General features: G+C 44.0%; 1 protein-coding gene across 1 annotated transcript in view; it reads right to left on the minus strand.

The window, feature by feature from the left end:
• Positions 1–17,317, minus strand: part of APP (amyloid beta precursor protein) — a 135,541-nt gene that overhangs the window by 66,339 nt on the left and 51,885 nt on the right. Inside the window, 1 exon segment of the mRNA XM_032219515.1 lies at positions 3,105–3,234. Within this exon segment, the coding sequence (XP_032075406.1) occupies positions 3,105–3,234 (130 nt within the window).

The raw sequence follows: 17,317 nt of genomic DNA on the forward strand, positions 1-17,317 counted from the left end.
GCTCTTCACCTGCAGTTGCTCCTTCAACCTCTCACCCGTGAGGATGTGTGGTAGTCCTCTCCTGGAGGGGCAGCCGAGGGGCACTTTGCCCCACCTCCTGAATAGTGCATAGCTGAAGAAAGTATAGGGGAGAGTGGAGCTGCTCTTTTTTTCGCGGGGCAGAAGGAGGCGAGGCAGCCTCAGATGCCATTTGAGGACAGCTGCTCAGAGGCGTCACTTCTTGGCCTGAAACCAAGCGGCGGCGAGGAAGGAGTCTCTGGTGGCAGCAGAAGTGACAGCAGCTGAAACACAATCCTGGGGAACCAGTTTTGGCTCTCCCTTCCCGAGCACGTCCCGTTGCTGCTGGTGCTGCTTTTTGGTGAACCCGGCTTGGCTTCTTGCCATCGCCACCGAACTGGATTCACCAAAGCGGTGCCAGAAGCAACGGACATGCTCGGTGAAGGAGAGCCGAAAACTGACTGCCAGGATGTGCATCAGCCACTCCTGCCACTTTTGCTGCAGTCCCCCGAGACTCCTTCCTTGCTACCGCTTTGTTTCGGGCCGAGAAGCGATGCCTCTGACGGGCTATCCCCAGATGGCACCTGAGGCCACCTCGCTGTGGCTCTTGGAGGAAGGAGGCAGGAATGCTGGCGATGCTCGCCCCCTTGCCACTTTCCTGGCCTGCCACCCAGCTAAACAGGGCAGGCACAGCTGCAGCCAGTAGGCTGCAGGGGTGGCAGTGGTGAGTGATAAAGGAAGTGCTGGCCAGCATCCCTGCCTCCTTCCTCCGCGAGTGCAGCTGGGGAGAAATCAGGGGGAGAGAGGGAGGAGAAGGCCGTCCCTAGCAGAAGCTTAGCTTTCCCCTACTTCTCTCTCCCTGATTTCTCCCCACGGAAGCAAGGTGGCTCTCAAAGAGAATGAAGCACGGGCGCTTCTTCCAACAACAAAGGCCTCCACTCTTCTTCCTTCCTCGGCTGTTTCTTTCTTTCACCAGTATGGGGGTGTGGCCAGGCCACCATCACTACCTATCCCGAACATCAGATTTTCCCTACCTCTCAGATTGGGAGGAACCTACCTCTGTGCTAAACCCTAAAGTTATAATGAAACCTAAACATTTTGTATTTAAAAAAGATGGTGACTAAAAATAAATCTTTTATTAAAAGAAAAGAAAAAAAGCAACTATAGGGAAAAAGCAGTATAAACTAAGCTTGTTACAGGATGTGAGGAAAGAAAGTATCTACAGAAAAGTGACTCAAGCCTCTCTTATTTGAAATCTGATTCAGAACATTTTTTCTGATTTTTTGAGTTTTTCTGACTTCCAAGCTGTGTGATATCTTTGGATAGTCTAGACTTACAAAAATAAATCAAAGAAAAGTTGAGAGGCTTTCAAAGGTGTTTTGTGTGCTTCATAAAGAAATTAAGGCTAATACTATAGTTAACAGCTATTAGACTATTAAGAAGCCTGCTTAGATAATTCAATAAACTGGTTTATTTCAAATAAACATAATTAAAATTAATTATCTTTGTCCAGATACAGCAAGACAATATTAACTAAAAAAAAAAAAAAAAACTAGCAAAAATTTTCCTATTTTTTTAAATGGCCACAGTAGAGAAAGAAGGTATATGCACTATCTTAGGAATAAGTTTTAAATTACATTTTTACATCTGGAACCAAAGCAAATAAGAGATTTGAGAAAATATCTAACATATGACAATAACTTAGTTGTTTCTGTCTTCTATATACTGTATATACTCGAGTATAAGCCTAGTTTTTCAGCCCACTTTTTGGGCTGAAAAAAGCCGCCTCGGCTTATACTCGAGTCAGTGAAAAATTTGCCCAAAATGGAGGAGAAAAAGGGGTGGGGCCATGCCGCTGGGTGACACTCGTGAATGGCCCAGTGCCCCTGTGAGTTTTCCCTCCCTCTGTGTCAGTTTGCCGCGCAGCGCGCACCACACCATCCCCCCTCCTCACGTTCTAATGTAATGCAGGGCTGTCTTACGATTCCCCTTCCTCCCCCTCCTGCCGCTCTGCAACGATGTCCCACCTCCTCCTTGTTATGGCAAGCAGCCACATAGCGATGTCCCACCTCCTCTGGTACAGTGATCCAATGATAGGAATCACTGTGCCGTGTGTCATAGGAGGCGGGACATCGCTCCCGCGGCTGCACGGGACATCATCATCACAGCGGGACATCAGCATCATGAGGTGAGTGAAGTATTTCATTGAATACACCGCTAGTTTACTGTTTTTCTTTGAAATAAATATTCAAAAACATTATTGGTATCTATTTTTATTTTTGAAATTTACCGGTAGCTGCTGCATTTCCCACCCTAGGCTTATACTCGAGTCAATAACTTTTCCAGTTTTTTTGTGGTAAAATTAGGTGCCTCGGCTTATATTCGGGTCGGCCTATACTCGAGTATATACGGTACAACTTATAAATATATAAAACTAAGAACTAGGATACATTTTATTACTACTGTAATGGCATAAACATATTATATATTTATTTTTTCCTGTTTAGATTTTAAAAAACTATTGCTTAATTTCCTTAAAACAGAGGTGTCAAACTCAATATCATTGAGGGCTGCATCAGGGTTGTGTTTGACATCAGGTGCCAGGGTGGGCCTGGGCACAGTGGGTATGGCCAGCTTGACATCACTTGTGTCAGGGGCCCTTGTGGTGGCCCGAGCGCTCACAGCCCTCCCAAACTCTGTTTCTGCTGGCAGAGTGTTGCAGGAGGCCATCGCAGAAGAAAACAGAGCTTGGGAGGGCTGCGTGTGGCCTGATCTCTGTTTTTGCTTGCAGGAGCACTGTGGGGCGGTCCTTCACTGTTTCCAGGGCAGCCCCACGGGCCAGATCTAAATACCTTGAAGGTTTGATTTGACCCCCAAGCGCTGAGTTTGACATCCCTGTCTTAAAGTGTCATAATGCCATACTTAGTAGGAAAAGAATATTTGATATTATTATACAGACATTTTCTTAGAATGAAATTAATTTAAAGTGTAACTATACAGATTTATGTGTGTGTGAAAATATATACACACACATATATACACTTAAATATGCATAATGTGTAGTTACATTCACAGACTATCTTGACAAAATTTATAATTATACTTACCCAAGCACCTATATGGAACAACAATATATGGATGACTCCTACACTGCTTCCTTCCCTGCTTGCACCAGTTCTGGATTGTTACTGGTTGATTAGCTTCAACAACATTTGTGATTTGCATGTCAGGATAAACCTATTATTGAAAACATAAATAGTGAAACAGAGATAAAATATTACTGTAAATGCATATGATATTCCTAACATTATGATGGGAGACCTTCATAAAGTATATATAATAAGCAGAAACCTATATGAATTTTTATTGTGCATGCCAATTTTATATACAAATGTTAGAAATCAGGCTTGCAATTAAGGAAATTATCATTAGGTGCTCTGCCAGAGAGAATAATCATAAAATATATGCTCAGAAATTGCAAATGGCATCTCTTTCTGAAATATAGAAAAAGTGTTTTCATCTATCCTGAAATGAAGCCGTTCAGGACTTTTCAAATTAATATCAGATACTGCAATTATGATTTAAAGCCTGTAGAATAATTCAGGCACATTTTGAAGCTCTTTTATAATTCATTTGTGTCAAGAATTGGGATGATAGATCTTCAACGGGAATGAAGTTTTGAGAACAGTAGATTATAATCAGATATTCTGTTTTCCTTATACATTATAGTATATTCTTTCTCTTAAAATCTTTCATTTTTAAACAAAAGCTGTGAAAACAAATTTTAGTTACATTTATTCCTCAAATAGTAAAGGTTAATTTGTACTAAAACGCAATGATCCCTTAGGCTAGCAAAGGTTTATAAGCATTTATTTATTCAACTGACTGCATTGTTGGGTATATAATATGATAAAACCTGGATTTGTAAAATTCTCCTAAAATTTATACTATAATATGATAAAGAAAATTAAATTGTATCTACTGTGGAATATTGCTCTTCCAATCTTGTTTCTGATGTTTAAATCAGTCTTCTGGTGTCAGTTAGTCTTCCAGTGTAATCTTACCATTTACATGGTTTATATAGTACATCCTAGTGTTGTACATTAGAGTAGATGTTCATTTTTAATTATCTTGATGAATAGACAGAAAACAAGTAACTGCCATTTTATAGTGTCTGCATAAATTTTAAGTGATTTGTGGATGGGGGGAAATAGGAAAAGTGGAGAGAGAAAAAATATCATCAATGAGATTGTTTTTGGGCTATATGCTCAGGAGTAAGTTTTCAAGCATTATAATCCAAATTATAGTATAAATCACATCAGATAAATGACTTCAACTGTGGCAAGCAATTCTCACCACAGAGCCATAGATTATAGCTTTGATAAGTAATACAAAGTATTCAATGGAACAAGCAAAAAAAAAATTGTTGGCAGACATCCACATGACAGGTTACACCTTTTCCCAACATGCTGCCATTTGACCAAAGCTGCCATTATCCCTAGATATCATGATCAATAGTTACTACAATGTGTGAAAATAGAGAGTAGAGTCCAACACTTTAAAGGAACCAGTTTGGAAAAGTCTGTTTTATAAAATATTGCGAAGGCTTTCATAAATCACTACAAGAGAAATCATTTTGTTCGGCTCCCTAAAGCAATTGTTAAAATCTATTCTAAAATCAGAACTGCATTTGATTTTACTCAAGAGCAAAATGATCCAGAGTGACCGTGTGATCCTTAATAGTTGTGGCATATTTTAAATAAATAAAAACCAAATTTAGGCAAATCTCTCCCCCTCCCCCAACATTTAGTAGCTTTGCATTTTTCCACCAAGAGGCACCTGGAATATTGCCAATCTGAAAACAAATCCCTACAGGCTGCTCATCCAGCATTTATTTTTCATATTAGCATGAATCAGAAACCTGCATGATGCAAGGTAACTGAAACACATGATCTCATGGTGGCAATTTTCTTTGAGTGCTATTCAATTAATAATTAAATCAATAAAGAGAGGCTGTTAGAGTACTGAAATATATACTGTATAATAATACAAACACAAAACTACTTCATCACACATCTACTCCTGCTGTGCAAGTAAAACTTTATACGCTAGCTTCATTCAAATGAGATGGAATGAAAGCAGGAGTGAAACAAACAAATAAAACAAAGTTATTGGATCTCATCAAACACCTTACTATTGATCTATTTACCTATTTATAGAACTTATTATTTATTTATAAATAATTGGCTAGGAATGTAGGCAATGTAATAAAAAATTAATGACCTGTTGTATCAACAGCATACAGTATAATTAATTATAGAGCACATTCAATGCTGCTTTTAATGAACTTGTTCATCTTGTTTATTTGGAATAGGTGTTTAACTACATACCAACTACTCTTTCTCCTTATAATGTAATTATTTTAAAATTAATTATATTAAAATATATTCTGTACTGACTTTAAAATGTTAGTATGTGTTGCTTCAATTATCTGAAACATCAGTCCATGTAGTTTTGCTACAGATTCAGTCACCCATGTATTCACCATAGAAATTCAAATAAATTGAGTTGAATGTCCTCATTACTTGAAGAACTTTTTGCTAAGTCACAGTATGATTTATAAGGGTTTTGATTACAGAACCCAAATGGCTTATAAATAGCGATTGACTGATCAGTGTTGATTCTTAATTATCATGGCCAGTCCCCAATCCAGCTCTTCAATTCATCCAAAGACAACCCCACTGTCACTGTAATTAAATCCATCCACTTTGCTGCTGGTGATTCTCTTCATCTCCTTCCTTCCACATTCCCCAAATTTACAAACCTTTCAAAAGATCAACAATTTTATTTGTTTTCTTGGTAAGCTTTGGCATTCTCAGAGTCTTGTCCAACACCAAAAATCAAAAGTAACAATGTTCTTCCTATCCTACTTCTCAGTGCAAAAACACTTCGTGACATTTCTTTTCTGAAGTCCTCATTGATGCCTACCACATGCTAGTCTGCAAGGTATTTCTTGACTCGTGATTCCCTTGAATTTGATACGTCAATCCACCATTTCAGCATTTCCACTGTCAATTTTATGGCTGCTTGATGGACCTGTTCATTAATTTGGTCTTATTAATATTAGTCTCCTTTTTTCACTTTGCTCCTTGACTCCCATTTCTAGAGCTTCCAGATCATTTGTATTTTCAGTTATCAGAGCAATGTCATCAGCATAATTTTTATTTTTATTTTTAGTATTTTATTAATACTTATAGGCCGCCCTTTTCCCTGAGGGGACTCAGGGCGGCTTACATAAAATAAGGGAGGGGGAAATACGAAACAATAAACATAAAACAATACATAAGAATAAAATAGTACACAACATTCATTCAATATTCGGGAGGGGGCAGGTTGTGATCTTATCCCCAGGCCTGACGAGCTAGCCAGGTCTTAAGGGCTGTGCGGAAGGCCTGGACGGTGGTGAGGGTACGAATCTCCACGGGGAGATCGTTCCAAAGGGTCGGAGCTGCAACTGAAAAGGCTCTCCTCCGTGTAGTTGCCAGTCGACACTGACTGGCAGATGGAATTCGGAGGAGGCCCAATCTATGTGATCTAATCGGTCGCAAGGAGGTAATTGGCAGGAGGCGGTCTCTCAAGTACGTAGAACCACTACCATGAAGGGCTTTGTGAGTGGTAAGTAGCACCTTGAAGCGCACCCGGAGATCAACAGGTAGCCAGCACAGCTCGCGGAGGATAGGTGTTATGTGGGCGAACCGAGGCGCACCCACAATCACTCGCGCGGCCGCATTCTGGACTAGCTGAAGCCGCCGGATGCTCTTCAAGGGCAGCCCCATGTAGAGCACATTGCAGTAATTGATTAATGCAAGTAATTGATGTTTTTCCCTCCAGTTTTAAAATTGTCATCATCTTCTCCTTCTCATCATAATTAATATTATACTTTATTCATTAAACATGAAACTCAGTCAACTGAACATTCAAAAATGTAGCACAAATACCATTGACTGGTGTTAATGGTTGATACGGGTTTCTGCCAGTGTCCTAGGTATCAGCCAAGTACCTTCTTAAAATATATGATGTTCCGAGTAGCGCAGTTTTTTGCAGTTCCACTGGTGTTATTGCAGGAAGCTGCAATTTGTTGATGTATCTTATAAAATTCTTGGACATGGTACCAAGTGCCCCGATGACAATGGGTATTACTGTTACATGTTTCATCCATAATCGGGTAGTTCCAATAGCCAGGTCGCGGTATTTTGTGATTTTTCCCCAGTTCTTTTTCTTTGACTCTGGCATCTCCTGGTATCGTGATATCAATGAATTGTATGTTTCGGCCCTCTACAACCGTGATATCTGGCATGTTGTGTTCCAAATGACAATCTGTCTGTATTCGAAAGTCCCACAAGATCTTCACCTTCTCATTTTCGGTAACTTATTCTACTTTGTGCTGCCATGACTTTTTGGATACAGGTAAGTCATATTTTTTATATAATGACCAGTGGATTAATTTAGGAACTTGGTCGTGTCTAGCTTTGTAAACAGTTTGTGCAATTTTGCTGCATTCACATATTAAATGTGAAACTGTTTCAACTTTGTTGTTGCAAAGTCAGTAATTTGGATTGTCAGTGGATTTTTGTATCTTCGCTTTCAGGGCATTAGTTTGTAGTGCTTGTTCTTGAACAGCAAGTATTAAACCTTCTGTTTCTTTCTTGATGGGTCCCAACTTAAGCCATGTCCATGTCAAGTTGTCATCACATTTTCTTTCAATGTTTTTCAAGTGCTGTCCATGCAAAGCTTTAGTTTTCCATCTATTTAATCTGTCATCCAACTGTTTTCCCTTATATTCTGCCTTTGTGTCTGTTGTTTTTATACTGTTCTCCATTTTCACAGCCTATAGCAATTTTTCTGTACTTTGGTTCACATAATCATTCAGACTTCGTTTTTCTTCTTCTACAGTTTGATGGATTTGCAATAGCTTTGTATCATTCCTTGTAGATGTCTCCTGATAAAAGTGAAATAGACCATTGGCTTACCTGAATGGTCGTTCTCGAGGAGCTGCGGAGTGTCCAAGCTCGGGTTAACTTCAGCTTGCTGCCCAAGGAACTGAGTTTGAAACTTTGTTGTAGCTCCGCCTCCTGGTTGCTCCAGAGGCTCAGTTTTAAAAAATGAAGGAGATCAATAGTCCATGACTGAACTAGTCCAAGTCCAAAGTCCAAGACACAAAGGTGCTAAGAACACACCTCGCGGCCCCACCTTAAGGGCGGGTTTGGACACTCCGCAGTGCCTCGAGAACGACCATTCAGGTAAGCCAATGGTCTTTCTCCTAGGCGCTGCTTGGAGTGTCCAAGCTCGGGACATGCCAAAGCTATGTCGAAGTTGGGAGGGAAGAAGAAATGTCCGGGGCCGCGGTGCTTGCCACGACCCTCTGTAGAACTCTCCTCCCAAAGGACGCCTCAGCGGAGGCAAAACTGTCCAGTCTATAGTTGCGTATAAATGAATGGAGACGGACCAGACCACGTCGCAGCATGGCAGATTTCTTCAATTGGCGCTTGCGTAGCCCAGGTGGCCGAAGTCGCAGCGCTCCTCATAGAGTGTGCTGTTATGCGCGAGGGAACTGGTCTGGCCTGAATCTCGTAAGACAACTTGATGCACGCTCTGAGCCAGCGTCCGATGGTAGAGGACGTGACTTTCTTCCCCATGGAGGCCGGCTGGAATGACACAAATAAGGCCTCCGATTTACGGAAAGGAGCCGTTCGCTTGAAGTAAATATGCACCGCCCTCCGTACGTCCAATTTGTGCCAAGTGATTTCCCTCTGGTGCTTGGGACGAGGGCAAAAGTCAGAGAGTATCACTTCCTGCGCTCTGTGGAAGATGGTGTTAATCTTTGGGACAAAGGCAGGGTCCAGTCTCAATATGACTCTGTCGGAGTGGAAAATGCAAAGGTCGCCTCTGACACCTCAGACAAGGCGGCCAACTCCGAAATTCTGTGGGTGGAGGTGATGGCGATGAGGAAGGCGGTCATTAGCGTAAGGTGGCGTAGGCCCACCGTCCGCAACGGTCCAAAGGGAGATGCGGTCAATGCCTGCAGAACAACAGTCAAGTCCCAGGTAGGGTACCTGTGAATGGTGGGTGGGCAAAGGTTGGACGCCCCCTTCAGGAACCCCTTTACCTGAGGATGCCGTGAAATCGGTAGCTGAGAGTCAGAAGACAGGATGGTGCTCAGGGCGGTCACCTGTCTACGGAGAGTGCTTGGTGCCAGCCCTTTCTCCAAACCGTCCTGAAGAAATTCCAGGACTTGCGGAATGGTCGCGGAGGATGCCACAAGGTGATGGTTGAGGCACCAACTGGAGAAGGCTGTCCACGTAGCCTCGTAGATTCTGACGGTGGACGGTCGTCTGGAGGCCTGGATCGTCTGAATGACTCTGTCGGAGAAGCAATGAAGCCTCAGGAGGTCCCCCTCAAGTGCCAGACGGACAACTGCAGCCACTGGGGCTCCGGATGTTGGACGACCCCCTGGCTGAGGGAGATTTGCTCCTGGGGTATGCGCCACGGCCGGGACACCGACAGACTGACCAGGTCGGCAAACCAAGTCCTCCTCGGCCAGTGAGGAGCGACTAGGAGCACCTCTGCAGCTTCGTCCAGAATCTTCCGAATGACATGTGGTATCAGAGGGAGTGGAGGGAAGGCGTACAGCTGACCCGGGGGCCAGCGGGATCTTAAAGTATCTGTGCCCTCCGCCCCTGGGCAATGGAACTGGGTGAAGTACCTTGGAAGTTGGGCGTTGGCCGGCGAGGCAAACAGGTCGACAACCAGGTGGCTGAACTTCTGAGACAGCTGGTAAAACAGTCTCGGGTGCAGATGCCAGTCTGAGTTCTGGATGGTTGTTCTGCTGAGCCAGTCCGCTGTCACGTTGTCCACGCCGGAGATGTGGTCTGCTCGTATTGACGCCAGATGACCCTCCGCCCAGCGACCCAGAATCTCTGCTTCCAACATCAGCGCCAGAGACCGCGTGCCGCCCTGGTGGTTGATGTAGGCTTTGTCAGCGATGTTGTCCGTCAGAATCAGTACATCGCGGCCTCTGACCTGGTCGAGGAAGTGGCGCAGGGCGAGTCTTGCGGCCCGGAGCTCTAGCCAGTTGATGTGTGGGCGAGCTCCGCCTGCGACCACCTGCCCTGCACCACCGCTGTTCCCAGATGAGCACCCCAGCCGAAGAGGTGGTGATTATCAGCCTCTTTGGCTCCCTGAAGCGTGTGCCTTTGAGGAGGGCTTCCGTCTGCCACCACTGGAGGGAGCGGAGGACCTTCGGTGGGACCGTACCACCCGTTTGGAGTTGCTGGCCTTCTTCCTTTGGAGAGGGAGCAGGAACCATTGCAGTTCTCGCGTGTGCAGCCACGCCCAAGGGACCACCGCGATGCAAGACACCAGCTTTCCCATCAGTTGTGATAGAGAGAGGATCGAGGCTGACCCAGTCGAGCGGATGCTCCTCACCAGGGTCCAGATGCTGTCAACTCGCTCTTGAGTGAGGAAGACTTGGCAGGTTTCGGGATTGATGATCGTTCCAAGGTGCTGGATCCTGCAGGTCGGGTTCAGATGGCTCTTGGTGAGATTGAGTGAGAACCCGTGAAGCTGCAGGGCCTTGATGGTGGTGGCCAGGTCTGCTTGGGCTTGCCCCCTGGACGACGAGTGGCATTCCAATCTGACGGGCAGAGACCGGAGTCGTGCGGCTACAGCTGCCAGCAGATTGGTGAAGGTCCACAGGGCCGACGAGAGCCCGAAGGGAAGGGCCTTGTACTGGTAATGGTGATGGGCGAACTGGAACCTCAGGAACTGGCGGTGCGCCGGGTGGATCGGAACATGCAGATACGCCTCCTTCAGGTCGATCAATGTCAGCAGATCGCCCGGTCTGATGCAGCCCTGGCCTGGAGGGACTGCATCTTGAAGCGCTTTTATGCCAGATGCTTGTTCAGCTTCTTGAGGTCCAGGATCGCCCTCACCCCCCCTGATGACTTGGGGACCAGGAAGAGGATGGAATAAAACCCCCTGCCTTCTTGCCCTCTGGGGACCTCCTCTATGGCCGCTATCTCTAAAAGGTGTTGTATCTCCGCCCTCATCAGTTGTAATTTGTGGGCGGACCTGGGGATAGGGCAATGGAGGAAGGTTCTCGGGGGGAAGGACAGGAACTCCAGTGTCAGCCCGTGGCGGACCGTGTTCCTGACCCAACTGTCTGTCGTCGTCTCTTCCCACTGGACGGCATAGAGCTGGAGCCGGCCGCCTATGGGGGGAGCCCTGTGACGGTCACTTTGACTTTCTAAAGGGCCTGTTGGAATAGCCTCCCCGGAAGGGTTTGCGGAAACCCTGCTGCTTCCCTCTGTCTCTAAAGGAGGGTCTATCCTGGGCGCGATCCTGTGAGGCGCCATAGGCTCGACTAGGACCAGCAGTGGAAGTGGAGGGCTCGCTATTCCGAAAGGAATTTTTGCGAAAGGGCTGACCTTTCCGTTCGTGCTTTTTTGTGACCAGAGGGAGCACCTTGCGCTTATCCTTATTCTCGGTGAGAAATGGATCTAGGGCCTCTCCAAACAGCTTACCTCCCCTGAATGGGGCGGAAGCCACCTTCCATTTCGCCTTAACATCAGCCTGCCAGTGGTGGAGCCACAGCAGGCGCCTCGAGGTGACATTCGAGGCCAGCGCCCTGGATGAAAATTTGGTGGCGGCCAGGGACGCATCAGCAGAATACTCCACGGCGGCTATGATCTTGGTGATGTCCTGCCTAGTTCTGGAGTTGCCTGCCGGGAGGCCAGCCCGCAGTTTGCGGAGCCAGAAGAGGGCTGCCCTGCCAAAATAAGAGGAGCTGGCGGAAGCGCGCATGGCCCAGGCGGGGGGCCTGGTGCGTCTTAAGAGCCGCGGATTCCGCCCTCTTGTCCTCTCCCTTGAGGCCTTCCAATAACTCGGCCGGAAGGGAAGTGGGGGATGTCAGAGCCATAATCGGCTCGTCCACCTGAGGAACCTTGAGGAGCTCCCCCAGGGGAGCCTCCATGGTGAATAGCTTCCTCTCCGTCCCACTGGGAGTGGCTAGAGTCCCCGGCTGCACCCATTGTCGTTGGATGATGTCCAAAAATAACTGGGGTGCCGGCACGAGGTCCAAAGAACCTCATTAAAAAGGCCTGCGCTGGGGTCCTGGGGCCCTATGACTACACCCATGACCGGATCAGATATAGGCTTTGCTGCGGGAGCTGGGAGACCCATCTGGGGGCCTGCAGCCCTGGCCTTCGTAAGGAGGGGCTTAAACATGGCCGGATTGAATAGGGCTGAGCCCGTGGCCTGTTCAGCGGCAGGTTCCTCATCCTCCGATAGGACTGGAATTTCTACCTCAGGCTCCTCCTGATCTGACACCTCACTAAGGCCCGTGGGGGCAGGAGAGGGTGCCCTAGCTTCAGAAGCCTTGGGGATCTTGGCCTGACTGGGAGCTGCACAGAGGGCAACTGGGCCGCCAGCTGTACCATGCCATCTGAGATGCCTTTGGATATGGCCCGAGCTACCACCTCTTCCATGGCCCTGGATAGGATGGACTCCTGACCCTGCGGGGGAGGGGGCTCCAATTCAGATGGAGCTAAGGATTCCTCCTCAGCTCCTGAATCCATAGCCATGGAATGAGTAGGGGATCCCAAGGAAGCCCTATGAGGGTTGGGGGAGAACCCAAAGTCCTCACTGCCTGGGCCTAGAGGGGATTCCCCTTGCTGGGATTCGCCCCTGGGTGACCCATCCCCGGTCTCGATGGGGGATGGCTCCATAGAACTCTTGCACTATGCGGCCTGGGCCCTCTGGAACTGTTTCTCCAGGGCCTTCTGACGGCGCAGTGCCATTTTTTCCTCAGCCTTGGAGGCCGGGCCTACCTTAGGCTGCTTCTCCCCCCCAACTCCCTTGCCCGATGGATTGGGCGTGCTACGCTTACTGGGAGTGGGCCCGGTCTTTTCCCCTTGCCTCTCTTCCATGCTGATAGTACTAAGCTGTTGCTCCATTCTGGCAATGGCAGTAGACCAGGCCTGGGGTAGGCCAGAACCTGATCCACATGCTGGGCCTTTAAGGCTCAGAGGCCTAGCCGGCTGAAGAGAGGAGAGGGAGGCTGGAGCTGGCTGAGAGGATTGGCCTAACGCCTGCAGATCCGCGCTGAAGGCAGGTAGGCGGGGGTTTGAAGCCCGGGTTCCCTGCGGCCGCTGGAAGGAGAAGGAGGGCAAGAGACAGCATGAGCACCCCACGTGAATCTCTGGGCTTAAGGCGGCCCTCCACGGCGATCTGCTGTTCAAGGGAGGCTGCGCGGCAAGAATAGAGGCCTGGAAATGAAAGTGTGCCAAAACGGGCCGTTTAAAATGGCGAGCTCTCTTGCCGCACATGCCTGGAGCGTTGTCGGGCCGGCACGGAACCTAGCGCTCCTGTCAGGGGCTCAGGAAGGCTTTAGCAACCGAATCCCCCCCCCCCACGTACTCACTGAACCGGCGTTTTGGGAGAGACCCGACCTAGAAACAGCCCAGGTGGAGGCTGGGCTGCGATCGCCCCAGGGAGCCTGCCTGCGCGATGGATTAAGGCCTTTAAGGCTCAGAGGCCTAGTCCAGAATTCTCGAAGAAGTAGAAAAGCAGGATAAAATTACCCTAACTGCAACCTATCTATCCAAACTAGCAAAAAAGGAGCTACAAACTCTCTAGGAAATACTAAATTGGGGTCCAGCTTGCTGCACAAGGACTGGAGCCCCTGGAAATACGTCCTGTTGGGCGACTTAGTTTTTTAAAACTGAGCCTCTGGAGCAACCAGGAGGCGGAGCTACAACAAAGTTTCAAACTCAGTTCCTTGGGCAGCAAGCTGAAGTTAACCCGAGCTTGGACACTCCAAGCAGCGCCTAGGAGAAGTTCTTGTATTCCTATTTTGTTAAGAATATTATATAACTTAACATGGTCAATACAAGTAAAGGGCTTTATATAAGCAATTACAAACACAACTACGGTTTGCCATTCTTTGGCTTTCACAATTTTACAGCATGAACCAGCATGCTACATCTTTTCTAAAACCAGCTTTAACATCTGGCATATCCTTATCCATACAGAGCTCTAATCTTCATTCAAATATTATTTTGCTGACATGTGCATTTATAAATATTGTACAACAGCTTGCATACACTGTAATGTTAGGGTCATGCAAAGCTTTGCCTTGTTAGGGTACTTCACACAAGACTGATGAAAATCAATGAAGTGGCTGATTTGATGCAGCATAGCAGCTCAGATGTAAATCTCTAAGTGAAGTGTTATGTCAAAGAAGCACTTCATCAAAGCATGACTAACACAACATATTCCTATGAAGCACTGAAAGTGCTTCCGAAGTCCATTATGTGAACTCAGTCAATTATGGCTTGTTAAATAAGCTATAAACCATATAAACCGTCTTAGCTTGTCTTTTCATTTTTGTCCCTTTTATAGTTTTTATTTGTAAACAACTTACAGTCACTGCAATAATGAGATGATTGGTATATACATTTTATTAATTAATAAAATGTAAGACCTAGGTCAATTTTCTAATAACTTATTTATGTATACATAAATAATTTTATGCCACTTCAATCCCTTTACTCTAACAGCCTTGTAAGCAGAAAGATCATCAATACAAATATTTTAAATACATATTTTTAAAATCAATAATTTTAATTTAATACTATTTGGAATATAATTTAAATGTAATTTTCAAACGTACGTATCCTATAATCACTCATAGTGGTTTACAAAAATATAATTCAGAATTTTATCAAAAGATGTTATAACACATCAATCACAATTCAACGTAATAGTCCCAAATGATGATCTCATCAGCTCCATTCAACTATATTTTTTTCAGTCTGCCTCCTTCCTTCTACCTGTATATTCTTGCTCTGCATATTTTAATTTTTCTTGTCCATGTTCTGTATGTCTAAATCTACACCAACATACTAAGAGTTTCATAGTGACCACTCACTTTTGCATTTAATCCATATTCATTCACTATCCATTCAGTATCCATTCACTTTATCTATATTCCATATTCATTCAGCTGTTTCACTGTACATTAAACAATCAATTCTTATTAAATTTGTCTTACTTTTATGTTTTATGATATCTAATTCATACATACAGATAAAAAAGATGCTTATATACAACTATTTTGATTTCTTTTAGTAGAACTGCAAATAATACCACTTATTTTTTCTTAGCATTTGCACACCTTAAAACATTTAGCCAAATGTTTAATCAACATTTTTCAAAATACAAAAATTAATCTACAAGCTCTAATTTTTAATGGAGAATTTGATCTCATTCAATTTTTCTCCTCATATCTGTCAACTTTGTTATTTGATACATTAATTCTGTGATATATAGTGGGAGTCCCCAACCTCTGGTTCATAGACTGGCACTGGTCTGCGACATGCCAGAATCTGGTCCATGTAAACAAGTAAACCCCATCTGTGGGATTCAGGCAGCACATGAAACCATCACACACACACACACACACACACACACACACACGGTAAAACCTCTGTGTAAAATGTTGGGAGCAATATGCTGACTCTGCAAACCACTTACAATAAAGCACTATGAAGTAGTATATAAATCTAAGTACTATTGCTATGTATGTCTACATATGTGTGGAAGGAAGGAAGGAGTATATTTATGTATCTGTCTATCCACACCACCTACACACACACACACACACACACACACACACACACACACACAAGAATCCATTGTCCGACATCAATTTTATTAAAACTTTTTCACCAAATAGCAACACAACAGTTATACAGGAATTCTAAATTCTTCACTAAAAACTTGCTGCACAAAGAACTGGAAAATAAAGATACTGCAGAAGATAAATTATTTTAGAAACTACTTCAAAGGAATTTAGAGAAATGCAAAATAATTGGCAATCTGTAATTCAAACTTTTCTTCTCCCATTCTATACAGAGCTACATCAATTTCAACAGAAATACACTGAAGTAATATTTATCAGTCTGTGTAACTATTTGGACAGGTAGACAGCCTTCTGTGCATCCATATGCAAACCACCTCTGAAAGCCCTCAAACTCATTGAATTGAGTCTTCGGAAAGCCTTCATCACTAATAGTTGAAACGCTGAATAGTTTAAACAGGTATAATATTTAATATCTCATTAACATATAAATGCGTTATCTGATTTGAGTAGCTATCAAGAGAGATCTCTGTCAAAGTCATCAAAATAATTTTTTTTTTTAAATGTATATTTTTTACATTGCAGAGTGTAATGTGGTGGTTTGCAACCAGAACAGACATCTAGAATAAATTAGAAATATTAAAATATTTTTTTAAAAGTCAAGGATTAACAAATTTGTTCAAGAGACCAGAATTTCAAAGAAAATATTATCTGATTTGTGGCTTTACACTCTTGAACTAACTATACTTTAGTGTTCCTTTCTGTTCTTCTTTTAAGTGTGGAGATAGATAGATAGATAGATGATAGATAGATAGATAGATAGATAGATAGATAGATAGATAGATAGATAGATAGAAAGAAAGAAAGAAAGAATAGGGAGGGAGGGACAGACAGACAGACAGATTTCAATCAGTATTCTCTGTTATCTTCTTATTTTTTACCAAAGTGTACTTGAAAATTCCAATCTTAATTTTCTAGGGTTTGACTTCTGTTTCTGTATAGTGCACCTAATTGCATAATGAAGTGTCTGCAAGCAAACTACCAATTCAGAGAGCACTAAGAACTTCAAAGAACGATATCTATTCCTATCTGGAAATTATTTCTTATGTAGGATTGACATAAGATTCTTTTTTGTTCAAACACTAATCCGCACTATCACAATATTTCATCTATTACAGATACCTATGCAATTATGTTGGTTGATGCCAGGCTATTATTTAGCAACTGGTACTCTGTATATGGGAATCATGAATAGATCATGGATATTTGTGTACAATATGATATGATTTTGAGATATGCAAAACAGAATACCAGGTATATGTACAGTGCCTTATTCAAGTACATTCTAGAAAGTACAGACTTTTTAAACAATGTGTTCAATCACATCTTTTCTTTCTCTGTCCAGTCTAATAGCAGGAGAAAAATATCTACATTAATATTTTTGATCATACTGCACATCAGTATACTTATTTATGCAATAAAAATCAAGAACAAAAACAAAAAAACCAGAGAGGGGACAATTTTGTTTAATGATTTATAGAAGGAATGGCACAATATAGCCCAAAATTCTATTTGCATATCCTTTTATGCTAGCATATATATTTTAGTAATTGAAATCAT

This window comes from Thamnophis elegans, chromosome 6, assembly GCF_009769535.1.
Source record: "Thamnophis elegans isolate rThaEle1 chromosome 6, rThaEle1.pri, whole genome shotgun sequence".
In the NCBI taxonomy this organism is placed as follows: Eukaryota; Metazoa; Chordata; class Lepidosauria; order Squamata; family Colubridae; genus Thamnophis; species Thamnophis elegans.